We start from the raw sequence: 13,742 nt of genomic DNA, 5'->3' as shown, positions 1-13,742 counted from the left end.
TCAACATGGGCCCACTTGTTTGAGGGTCAAAAAAGCAGGCTATTCAAAGTGGTCCCTCGAAGGATATGTGGCTACAAAGTACACAGGAGCCTGATGACAGTTGTACATTATACATCATGCTTTCTTCTAAGTATATGTTTAAATGTAACCTATATGTAATGAAGTGTGCTATTTCAGTAGGGACCTCTTATTGGTTCATTTCTGTTGTCCTGGATATATAGCTGATTCGAGCAATACTCACCACTTTGTCACATCTGAAACTGTCTTTCAATGGCCAGGGAAATGTAGCCATGAACATAGGTATTTCATGTCTGTTGCAAACGTACATGAATGTATACTTACCAACGTACATGAATGTATATTTACCAAATCTAATCAGATACAGTACATGCTAAAACAAAATTATGCAGGTAAACTCTTCATATGAATAACACAATAAGTCAATACTTACTTGACATGATTCACACATTAAGTCAATACTTACTTGACATGAATAACACACTAAGTCATACTTGGGTATGCTAAATATAGAAAAGTGACCTGTTGTCCAGAGGTTCCCGGAATAATACTTATGTTTTCTGTTAAAACTACATGTAGAACTTTGATGATTCAGCATTTATTGATTTTCCGTCCTGTCCTGGCGTTTCAAACATGTACATGACATTTGTGTTGAATTGTGTGTGAGGTCAACATTCTTTTTGCTGCATCTTGATTTTGTCATAATAATAATATGTGCTTTCATGGTGGTAAGATATTTATTGCTGTCTTGAAATACTGTTTTTGATATGATTGTATATTCAAATGCACTCTGTGTTTAATATTCCAGATTTTATGATACAGTGTTCATTGAATACCCGTGTGTGGTACTAGGCAATGTTGCCAACATCCAACTCACACCTCGCAATCTTGTTAATACAGCACACGCTGACCACTTGAATGTCATGTTTTAAGACTGGACATCATTTAGTAGTATTTCGTAAATAGCATGTAGCTTTCATGGAGACTTATTACTTGTTAGTCTTTGTGTAAAAGCAGTATGAACTAGACTCTCCATCTCTAAAGTAGTAAGATTTCAAATTTTGTTTTCAAAATGTGGGTTTCTTAGTTGGATATTTGTTTGATCTTGTTGGTATGTTTAATTTAGTGTGTTTGGATTGAAATATTGGGTGATACACAACAGGGAAATATACTTGGGTACACATTGAGGGTTATAATAGTGTTTGAGCCTCCAGGGTTAGGGATACTAACCCTAACCCTAACCCTAACCCTGAAATATTGGGTGATACACAACAGGGAAATATACTTGGGTACACATTGAGGGTTATAATAGTTTTTGAGCCTCCAGGGACCTGTCTGAAGAATGCTTCAGGCTTTGATTCTTTTGACCTGGGTTTGATTCTCCCCTACTCCAAGTAAGTACGTACATGCACGCGCGCGCGTGCATGCACACACACACACACACAGGAAGAGAGAGAGCTAACACACAATGTAGATTGGGTGGAGAAATATTTTAGAATGAAGAGTATTAGAAAAGGTGTTTTTTTTAATATTCTTTGTATGACAATGTTTTATATTACAAGGTAAGACAGGGTTTACACAAAGCACTGTAATCTGTTTCCAGAGGATATTGTCAGAGAAACTGTATTACACTTGCTACATACAACTGGTCTTAACACATGCTGTTTCTATACCAGTTACCTTTATTATGCCCATGAGTATATCCAGGGCACTTGAAAGATATCAAGTGTGATGAGAAACACATGCTTGGTTCTGCCTATGTAACAGCAAGACCAAGTCTTCCAAGGGAGTTAACTTTGTGTGAGCCTGGATAGACTGTTCTTGAAGTTCTGTAGCAGGAACATTTCCAGGTGTTGATTTACATAATATCCCTTTGTGCTGGGAGAGGGCTCTTGTGATGATTTGTATCAGGAGCATGTCACAGGAGATAGGAAACATCATGTTTTAATCACTTGTTCCTAAATGTTAATTAACAATGAACAGTCATACTTAAGAACTAAATTAGTGCTGTAGCATTAAACTGGCTAGCCACTTTCTCTAAAAGTACAAGATGGAGAGTCACCAGAATCTAATATATTTGCTACCTTCTGTTCTGCCACGGAGACCCTGAATCACATATACCCAGTATCACCCATGCATATCTAGAATATGTGGCAAGTGTACAGATTTGATTTCAAGCTGTATGTGACCTCACAGGAAAGTGGTATCATCTAGAATCTACCCCTGAAAGACCTTATTGTTTCATGTGCTCTCTGGGCTGTGGATTATCATGTCTAAGCTTTGCTCAAGTTGAGGGTGCAATGTGTTGATGTATTAAAGGGTTGTGTATTGTCCTTCTGTAACTCAAGGAGTGATCGGGAATAAAATATTTATTTTTTTGTACAGTTTGTGTATTTATTTGTAAGGTTTGTGAGCCTGTTGACGTTTGTATCTATTGGGATGTGTATATTTAGTCACCTATTGGTCTGTGACCTCATCCACTGATTGTATGTATTTAGTCACCTACTGACCTGTGACCTCATCCACTGACGGTTTGTATGTATTTAGTCACCTACTGACCTGTGACCTCATCCACTGATTGTTTGTATGTGTTTAGTTGCCTCCTTGACTGTGACCTCATCCACTGACGGTTTGTATGTACTTAGTCACCTACTGGTCTCTGACTTCATCCAATGACTGTATGTATTTAGTCACCTACTGGACTGTCTGTGACCTCATCCACTGATGGTTTGTATTTAGTCACCTGACAGTTTGTATGTACTGATCTGTGACCTCATGACAGATATAAATACATACAGACAGACAGACACACGCACGCAAGCACACACACACATATGTATATAGACAGAGAGAGAGAGAGAGCTCTTCAGTGATGTAGTTTCTGTCATACGTGAGTTCGGAAACCAACATTAGACCATATTCAAGCCAGGTGTCAACAGTTGTGTGTTCGAATCCCAGCTACACCTAAATTACTCTGCTAGGCCCTGACAGGAATGTAAGTGATTGGAATCTGTAAAGCCAGTGTGCACTGTTGGGCAGCGGCGGTGTAGGCTTGTGATGGATATGTTGATCACTGGATTTCCAGACCGCCGTCATATAGCTGGAATAATGCTGAGTGCGGCGTGAAACTAAACTCACTCACTCACTACTGGAACAGCTGCACTTGACGTGACATGCCCCTCGTGAGTGATTTGATCACAAATTCACAGAACACAGATTTTCTTGATTGTACGAGAACAACCACGTGTTTTTTTGGAGGGTTTTGTTTATTTTCTTAATGGCGTGATATCATAATACGTCTACTAACACCAGGAGCGCTGATCACTGAATGAGGATTCTTGTAGTGTGCACTGTTGGGCGGCGGTGTAGGCTTGTGATGGATATGTTTGCTCGTCAAGTCGAACACCAAGGTTTAATTCCCCTTAATGTGTGATGCCCATTCTGTCCCTGGTGACGTGTCCGTCGTCAGGTGGACGTAAATCACGCCTGCAGTGTTCCCGGATGTACTTCTGTCAACACTCTTGTGCTAATACGGCTTCCATGGGGAAACGGTCATAAACGTGTGTCATCTGCAACTAGTGTTTTCCATTTAGTGGCCTGCCTTTAGTACACGGCCATGAGCTAACTGCATCTGGTTTCGGAAACCGATAAACAGACAGCCATGCATGCAATACCAGAACATCTTTTTTTTCACTACCACACACGTGCGTTTCAGAGAATTACCATATCCCTGAGCGTTTACATGCGCAGACGACAGGAAGGTTTCCGTCAGGCATTGGACTGAACCATTGTCGTCTTCCGCGCCTACTTCAAAACCAAGCGCTACCCATATTCTTGTTCCTGTGTGGGAACGTCTAACGACAACCAGAACCTTCAACGATAAATACACAGATGATGCTCCTCATCCATATTTGTAGACACAACACATGACGGGTATGAGAGCTGAGACGGCCATCATTACTGCGATCAACAGCTGAAACACATCAATGGCTTCCGCCTTCTTCACCTGTCGCTCATCCCAGTCATCAACCATCTTCATACAGTCTTCGTACATAATCATGATCATCTTCCAGCGTTCCAAGAGACTCTCGACGGCGTCTTGGACAGCCTTGTCAGACATCACCTTCTCCACGATCTTGTCATACTCCTCCCTGTTACGGCCGTATGTCAGTGGAATGGCCTCCTCCTTGCCCGTGGAGATGCATCTCTGAAATATGGCAGTTACCTCAGTCACACGTTCACACCCTGAATGACCAGTACATCGCCTCACTCCCAGGTACCCCATTGAACAAAGCGTTCTCTCGTCACGCCGAAGACTCGGGTTCGATTCCCTACATGGGTACAACGTGTGAAGCCCATTTCTGTTGTCCCCCGCCGTGATATTGCTGTAGTGTTACTAAAGGGGGCGTACAACTAAACTCACTCACTGTCCTAGACTATGGATAACGTCAAATCGTAGAAAACTCAATGCAAAAACACTGAGCCGTCATGCTCAACTGACCAGTCTTCACTGAGAATGTAAACTATCACTATGGACTGACCGATCGCCACTGGGATATACAACGGATATCGTCATGCGCAAATGACTGCCCGCCACAGGTAATATACACAATCGCTTAAAATTGGCTAATTACCTCATAGAATATATATCTTCGTCGTTAACTGACCAATCCTCACTGTTCAAATGACCGACCATAGAAACCACTACGTTCAACTGGCCAAACATGTTTACACTATTACCGACAGAGTAATACACTAGTGAAACCAGATATGACCAAGCAGTGCTCACGCTTGATCTTGAAACATGCATACTGACAATGACAACACACGACAGTTCTGGTTCCAGGTAGTTTTCAGATTAATGAATGAAAGGACTCCCAAAACGTTAAATGCATACAAATTCACTTACTCAGCTGCAATGTCATGTCGCAGAGGTAGGCAAGGCTCTACACAATGCACTCCCACATTAATTACTGTAAAATGCCAGAACGGTCTCAAGTTACAGACATTAAGACAACCCCTATATTAAAGTTTCAAACACCAAAAGTCTTCATTAACTAAGACCACACATTTTTCTAAATATACAAATAGTATGAAGTACATGTAACGTAACTAGTGAAATATATTTTCCCCATATTAGCAGCACTAATTGCCTTAGGCCCTAGTGAGGCGAGCTCGTGTGAACGATGGTCTTAATTACACCATTGCCCTGTGATCTGACCCAAGGCGATAGAACTCTCAGCCAAGCCGTCAAAATATAAACTGTCACTGAACTGCTCGCGGGTTGAATGCCAATAACATAAGCAAATCCTCGTGAGATTGGGGTACCTGATTATGTGAGTCATGCGTCACCGAACTTGTATACACTGAACAAGTTTAGTGCATCCTTGTCTTATTCGAGACGCTAGATTACAGTTATGTGGCCATAACGGTAAAGTTATTGTATAGGTTGGCCTCTACTTACTAACCGATAACCTACGTAAAAGGGGACTGTGTCATAAACTTTGTGAATGTTTACAGCTGAAGTATAATATTGTTAAGGGGCTCCAGTCGTGTAGTTTGACTGTCCATATACAGAAGGCGGAATTCACACTGTCTAAATGTGTTTTTAATGAATTACACCACACAACTGCTGACAGTGGTGCTGAGGCGATGTTTACATAAACACCATTATAAGATATCACCTGGCTATAGTATAGGAGTATTAGGATGTGAAATTTGAGTAGCATGTTCACTGTAGCGTCTGTTCTGATTCATAAAGTTGTTCCAACATTTGTTTATTCCCACACTGCTTGGTGGACTAAATCATGTTTAAAAGGTCGTCTTTGGGAAACAGTTAAAGAATGCACGCACCCCATCCAGACAGACAGTCGTGTTTACATCTACGCTATATATACTTACTCGGACGCTTCTCTTCCTCACAATACCACCCCCAGTTTTACCGACCTTGGGGGACGAGGGCGGGAGCCCCGTGGACGGAGGCACCTCAGAGACGACCGACTCCGACATTGAGTTAGAACTAGACATTTCAAAACTGTCTTAAGTTGGCGAAAGTTGGCAACATGGTGGTTCCTCCTCCGCGACCAGGGCGAAATGTGATACCGAGGGGAGAGAATGTTGCTGTGCTACCTATACCCTTCTCAATAAGCCCATCCGCACACAGACTTGGGAGAGTTCATTTACAGCTGTAGGGTCTCGCAAGTGCGGCACTCAAAGACCACTAACGAACTGAGATATATTGAAACAGACTCGTGTCTCTCACGGTAATAACCCTCTATATAAACAGCTATAAAATAGCTGCGTAGTCTAATATGCACTGGTATGATTATTGAAGTATACGTACATAAAGTTTATGATGTGTAACTGTTAAAGGAAATAGCTCCACGAATATTTGAAAAAGAATCCACGTATATATTTGTCCATCGCTGCTATCCTCCCCATCCCAGCAGCGTACACACACTCTTCCACCCCTAGCCTATGACCCCCTCCGGCCCATAAACGCCAGCGTGTGAGTATTAATAATGCCTTTATCAACAAATGAACCTTTACAAGGAAGATGCATTGTTCACCTGGGTTTGTCAGTGAAAACACGTCCTGTTAAACCCTCGAGTTAAAGGATAGAGTAGCGCTATCTCAATTTTTGTGAAGACTTATAAGCAGTTGTACACCTAATAACATGAGTCATTTTCTCGCCGTTTGTTATGATAATGTCTGCCTAATGCTGAAATCAGCCGCTCGTCACGCTGAAAACCCTGGTTCGATTCCTTACGTGGATACAAAGGATATTGGCTATTTCTGGTGTCGCCTGCCTTCATAGTGCTGGAATAGTGTTGAAAGCGGCGCAAGAGGAAAGAAAAACCCACTGAAGTTTTTATAGCACCCAGCAACATCTATATTTTTTTGTATGTATGTATGTATGTATGTATGTATGTATGTATGTATGTATGTATGCATGTGTGTGTGTATGTGTGTGTGTGTGTGTGTACGTATGTGTATGTATGTATATATGTATGTATGTGTGTCTGTCTGTGTGTGTATATATATTGAGAGAGAGAGAGAGAGAGAGAGAGAGAGAGAACGTGTCAAGCCAGTCTTCCATGATCTCTGATATCGGGAAGAGGTCCGGGTTCGATTCCCCCCTTTGGGTACAGTGTGTGAATCAAACTCCTCTGTGCATCAACATGATATTGTTGGAATATTGCTGAAGACGGCGTAAAACTTAAGTTTCGATATTCTATGGCCAATCGTAGTGTATATGTCTTATAGTTGGCACACATTCTCATTTCATGTGGAAGTTTCTCACGTTAGTCTTATAAATCGTCCGTTAAAGATAAACCTACTAAATTATGAAATCCTGATGTGATACATACACTCTTTGCTTTCTCATACATATCTTTATCTAACCTCATGTAAGAATGTCGAGTTTTGATTGGTCCACGTTACTCTGATAAAATGCCATGGACATCCATCACGATCCGCGAGCGGGAATATAAAAGTTGTGTACTCCCGCTACTTAAGTCATATCACCCCGCTACGCCTCGGTGACGACGCGAAGTGAGAAAAGCGTGCATCGACAAGCCTTTAGTAACGTGCGGTGCATTGAGGTCAAACGATCAGCTGGTGTCAACATGGCAGCAAGTCGATTCGATGCGTGTTGTTTTGTTTTGATTTAGTGAAAACATTCAGCTACATAAATGCGTTATCACATCGTGTCGAGGGAAATACGGGGTTTTATCAGTCCCTCGTAAGGTTGTATTCCATGATAACTTATAGTATGATGAGAAATTCGTGCCATGATTCCCAATGTACCATGCATGTAAATTACGAGATGAATGTTAATCTACAGTTTGTATGGTCGTTGTACTGTCGGCCTGACCTACGAGAGAAGAGTTTTGTCTGCTTGTAAATACCATGGAAAAAAGAGCTGCGAAGTTTTGTTATTTAGTTTGTGATGCAAAACATCAGGGTTGTCGTAGGGCAAGCGATCCTTTACAAAGAACAATAATCAAAAGCAACGAAAACAAAATAATCTCTACTGAATATTTGTAGACACGAGCACTAACTTTCAAGTCTGGTTAGCTATTCTCAAAACAGTTCGTAGCCCTAAGAACTTCATAAACCCATTCTTAACACAATGGCCACAATCAAAGTTAAGAAGTCTTAGGGCTACGAACGTTTTGAGAGTAAGGGCACTGTCTCTTAAAGTTACACTCACTGTCAATCACTTTACAACATTTCATTCTGAATTGAACTAATGGAATATTCGAACGTTATCCGCCAAACTTCAAGGCAATCACAAACACACAGCATCATTTTCGGCATGGAAGTCGACGAATTGTTCCACAAAGGTTCCAGTGCCAACTGTCCTGCGACACTTTCAGGGACACATTCAATAGATATAAAAATATTTGTTCGCCGTGAAGGATATTCTTGCACATATCTTTGACGCTCCACGTCTGTCAGTTGACCGAGTGTTGATACAGAAGTGTCTAAACATCATACCTATTGCAGATCGTTTAGACCTTTCAATGCCGCGATTCAAACCTGTACACAGATAAGATGTGGCCTCCTTGCCTTGTCAAAGCTGTCTTTCGATGCAAAACAATGCAGTATTCAAATACAGTCCACGAAATATCATAAACTTGACTTACCACTTCATGATGAAATAAAGCCATTATGAGAAGACGCATGTTGAGGGGTCACAGTAAAATGTGCGGACGCAGATAGCCTACAAAACATACATTTTGAAAATATGTTTATCTTTTTTAAATCCAGATTTAAATTTGAAAAACTTTGGTAAAGTGCATGATTAGATTGTGGATGATGGACGACTCTCCTCACGCCACAAAGTCAATTACCACTCGAATGTCAGAACTGAGAGGATTCCTATAGGTGAACTAACTATAATAATTTTAGCCCTGGTTCTCTGATCGTTGATTCAACATCTGCCCTGTTTGGGAGCAGACCATACAGGTGTTGCTGAGCGATTTGCCACCTTGGACGGGTCAAACGTTAATAACAACATCCAAAACAACAGAGATCCCGAATGTCGTCTCTGTAAAACGAGGAAAGACTCTTCCATTAGCTGGCAAGACGACGACTTTGGTTTTCTGGGATTTTGGTGGACTATCTACTGAAAGGTTAAAAATCAGTATGTTCAGTATTATACTAGGCCGCTAGCATCTGTTTGAGAATATCAAAATTCATTGTTGTTTCGTCTGAAAAAAAATCACCTGTGCACTGAATGGGTGAATTGTAAATAATGCAAAATGAGCATCGATAAGACACTGTGGTCCTGATCATTATCCAGACATTGTTCACAGACCGTAGAATGTTCCCTGGGACAGAAGACCGTATGTTGATTTCCCCTTTAAATGGTTGGACTTCTTATAAGCGGGTTATTCAACTCCTTCCTTACGTTAAGCATAAACTAATAGGTATTTGAAGTGACATGTGGGACTTTGAAATATGCGGTGATTGATGCGTACGAAGAAATAAAAGAAGACTTTAGAAAAGTCACCCCTTAGTTTATTTAACATTTGCATATACTGTGTTTAATTTGTTGAAGAAACTAGATTGAAAGGATGACATCATCAGCACAGACAATGGAAGGAAGCCGAACCCCCTTTTACGAAAAGTATGGGTTCCTGAAGTCCAATTGGAACCCGGATGTTCACAGGTGTGAGGCTGAATCAAAACAGCACAGTGGTGCATACATAGGCTGCTTGCATACTGACCTCCAGGGATTCTCCTACATTTGAAATTACATCAAAACGACGCCATTACCAAGTGCTAATATTGACTGTATAAAAACTTCACACAATACTAGCGAAACAATCTATCAAAAGTGTCGATCATGCACTTGTGGACCATCCCCGAAGCCAGCCGTTGCTGTCGATATTTCGCAAATCAATGTTTTACGGTGTTTACTGGACACCAGCTGGCACAAGGCACGGGGGATGCTGACACAGGTAGACAGTATTACATCAAATAACAAATATGGCTGTGGTCGTGGCGGGGGGCGAGGACCGCTGGTTGTTATATTCTATGTTTCCTGACGTGGCATCTGTACAAATAAAGCGACATGTGTACTTTGGGACACCCGTGTGCTATTTTCACCTGTATGCACACGTGTACACACTATGTAATACTAAAGTAGACGCTTGTGTACGCAACGATGGTTTGTTAATACAGACTCGTGTAGACTCGTGTGCGATTCGGACACTTGCTTTACATGGATGAACACGTGCACACATACTGCGTGCTTGTATTATTACAACAGACGATAGACATTGTTTGTTTGTTTGTTTGTTTGTTTGTTTGTTTGTTCCAGCAGTATGACGTCAGTAAATTATAAATTCTCAACCAGACAATACTAAATATACAAAACGTCATTCATGTGCAAATGAGTGTTTTGTATTGAACGAGAAGATTTCATGGGAGCAGCCAGACCATGACGTCTTTTCGTTCAATACAAAAACATCCAATTGCACTATGAAGTTCTGTGTTTATTATATACCCTCTTTTCTTGCATTAACCCGTTTTCATGAGTTTTGGAGAAAGTAGAAGACGCCGGGGATCAGTATGGAATTTGACCACGTCATCCGTATGGCAGTCGTGTGTTACTATCCTAAGTTTACATGGGTGTGTAATAAAATGATTAACATCATGAGCATTGATCAGTGCAACTGCGACCCGATGACGTCAAGTGACGAACCCATGTTCACCACAAACATTGATTGCTGAAGACCATGCCTAACCTACAAAGGTAACAATCACACTAGCATTACCATTGGCAGAGTCGGCGTGCGTGCTTGCGTGCGTGCTTGCGTGTGTGCTTGCGTATGTGTTGCTCCTTTTGAAAATGACTAAAGTCCACATTGAAGTTAACATTCAGAGACTTGGCAAGTACTGAACCCGTCTCCCCTCCCCCGCTCCTCCACCCCACTTGAAAATTCCTGGTTCCGCCTATGATTTCATGCGGCCTATGTATACACGTGACCGTCGACGCATATAGACACTGCTGAAAGTTGTACTGTAAAGCTCAACGTTCATATACTAACTCTGGAATGCGGCATTGTTAAGCTCAACATTACTATACTAATGCGGTGTATTAAAAGGCCCACAGCAGAACATTTGGAGTGAATATATTGTAACTGTATAGATGCTGCACTGATCTGAACGGTTTGAACGGTTTGAACGGTTAATCGCACAAGTGGTGACCAATGCATCATCTAGCATTTCGATACGCATTTGAATCTGCAACTGAACATATATTCTTCAGAATACTTTCTAAACAACTCATATTATTCCAAAATCTGACTCTCAAATCACTCGAAACAATGCATTTTATTGCAGATATATTATAATATTGCATTAAATATTGCATTTTATAATAGAAACTGCAACTGACAACTACAACCAATTGAGGCAATCCATTTTATTTCATTTTCAACTTTGGTGTAAGCCTGTAAAACAATTTCTGATAACAATTACCAATTTCTAGTAGTTTCTATTTACATTGTGTAAACCTCACGTTGATGTTCTCTGTGAATTAATCTCTATCATACGTTAAAGATGTCATATGCATCCCGTTCTCGGAGACATATGTATGGATTTATATCAATTACAGGACAGGGTCATACATACATGCGCAATAAGTGATTTATTTGGTAACGAAATCTAACACGTGCTGCTGTGAACCTAAACTCGAAGTGTGTACGTTGCATATTGAGACATTGCAAACGTATGTGTCTACGTGTCTGGCAAGCTCTGTAGTGACCTTGACCTTCGCTAACCTAAACAGAAGTGTTTAGCCTGAGTGTAAAGGGAAACACCACGTATAGATCATGACATGGCATAGTATTTTATTGGCGAGGTAGGTTTAATCCAGTCATTCCCAACGGTAAAACATCTGGAACGACTGAACCAGCTCTTGAACACAGACAACTGGGCTGGAAGTAGTGAGCTGATTATGCATTGCTCGACAATTAACTTTTTTTGTAAGTGAATATTCACGACTGCGTCTTGGAAATCACCCCTTCAGAGAGCACTACAACTCAATCACACCAAACTAACCTAGATGACATACAATAGAACTTGCACTACAGATCTACTGATCTACCAAATTTGATCCTGATGTTTGCAGAAAGGTGATTCCGAACACGCGCCTCAATTCAAAGAAGACGTGGTTAACCGAGAGGTACCACCACCACCAACGTTCTTTCATCTACGTCAGCGATATGCTGTTACTGACGGGGCCATTTGATGGAGGTATCGGACCGAACAGCCAGAACTGGTCCGTGAGCGGTGGAAATCAGACGCAGAGGATTAGTGTTTGTGTTTGCAGTGACAGTCATGCATGGACAACAACCCTGGAGCAGCATCGAACACGCATGGATTGTGCGGAACTGACGAATCCCTAAACATTCCCACAAGACGACGTCGAACTGTCCGTTTTGCAAAGAAATGCTTTCGATAGGTATACACATTTGGGACGGACTGATAATAGTGTGAGGAGTGACGTCGGCCTTCCCCTGGGGTTGTTAAATCGAACAATATATCGAAAATATCGCTATCTTCCCATCATCAGCTAACACAGGGTGTCGTGACATGGCCTTCCAGATATCTGGATCTCCGGATCTCCGGATCTCCGGATCTCTGGATCTGAACTCGGAAGGGAAACCTTGGGATGAACGTGACCATACTTCTATTACACTGCTGGTCAGCACATGCCCTATCGTCCATCCCCCCATCCCTACCTGAAAGTGTCTTGTCATAGTATTGCCCTAAAGCTGCCCTAATCTGTCACAGACACATGGAAATACAAGGCAATTGTTCGCTTGAAACACAAAACCATGGAAACGTACAGTTTGGTCACTGATACGTGAAATATGACATCATAATGTCGGTCATGAAACCACTCCTGCAGCTAATGTTACTGAATGGGTCCGCCTACTCAAGGTGCCCACAGTATCGACTTCAGTGTTTGGCGTTGAAACGTTTAGTCAAAGCCCCTTGCACTGTGTATAGACACCACATTCGAGAAATAGCGCTTGTTTGTAAATTTGAATAGAGAACTAGATACATTGTTTCGAGAGTGTATTTCCTGGAATTTGTATTGTTATTGATTAAGTTATAGTTATTATTGGGTCACGATATTGAGAGTTTTGAGTAATATTTATTGTGGGTTCGTATCATCGGTATTAGTATTTTAGCGGCACGCATTTTAAGTTAGCGCTTTAGAGTTGCCTCCCCGTCGACACTCTTCTGCATATGAAGTTTGTCCACTTCAAATGATAAATGAGTTGAAGCGGGCCGCCATTGCGGTCACGTGACAAGAAATAAAAGCTGAAATCTCGCGGTGAATTTAGAATGGAATTAATTGAAAAGAAATGCTTGTTTATTTAACACAAAAACTAGAATGTATAAAAAACAAGGAAAAATCTTATTGTCAGTCTCTTCTGGCAAAAAGTCTGAACAATCTCGCGAAGGACCTAGCTTGGCTAGGGGGATACCAAGATCGATCATTCTGTCAAAGGTAAACGCGAAATTGTGTCAGTGTCTATCGAGGACAAATTCGCTGCTCTTATAGAAATTGAAAATGTTTTGGCAAAGTCAGATGTTGCAAAGAAATTCGATATACCCACTGCTACTTTGTACAACTGGACCAGAAATTCGGACAAAATTAAGTAATGCCACCACCAGTCTGGTTATTCAAATGC

The 13,742-nt window shown here is 41.3% G+C and overlaps 1 protein-coding gene across 1 annotated transcript; it reads right to left on the bottom strand.

Annotated features, from left to right (window-relative positions):
• Positions 1 to 3,265: 3,265 nt before the first annotated feature.
• On the bottom strand, positions 3,266 to 6,134 carry LOC137294827 (uncharacterized). The gene is made up of 2 exons (XM_067825948.1): positions 5,920 to 6,134; positions 3,266 to 4,225 (listed from the first exon to the last, which is right to left on the bottom strand). The coding sequence occupies exons 1-2, from the start codon at positions 6,043 to 6,045 to the stop codon at positions 3,920 to 3,922; spliced, it is 432 nt and encodes a 143-aa protein (XP_067682049.1). The 5' UTR covers positions 6,046 to 6,134; the 3' UTR covers positions 3,266 to 3,919.
• Between the last annotated feature and the right edge of the window lie 7,608 nt (positions 6,135 to 13,742).

This window comes from Haliotis asinina, chromosome 8 (genome assembly GCF_037392515.1).
Source record: "Haliotis asinina isolate JCU_RB_2024 chromosome 8, JCU_Hal_asi_v2, whole genome shotgun sequence".
Taxonomy (NCBI): Eukaryota; Metazoa; Mollusca; class Gastropoda; order Lepetellida; family Haliotidae; genus Haliotis; species Haliotis asinina.
This window is presented reverse-complemented; position numbering and strand designations above follow the sequence as displayed.

Coding starts and splice junctions, on each gene's coding strand:
- LOC137294827 (XM_067825948.1), bottom strand. CDS start 6,045: ATGTCTAGTTCTAACTCAATGTCGGAGTCGGTCGTCTCTGAGGTGCCT. Junction 4,226..5,919: donor TGAGGAAGAGAAGCGTCCGA/GTAAGTATATAT, acceptor GCCATATTTCAG/AGATGCATCTCCACGGGCAA.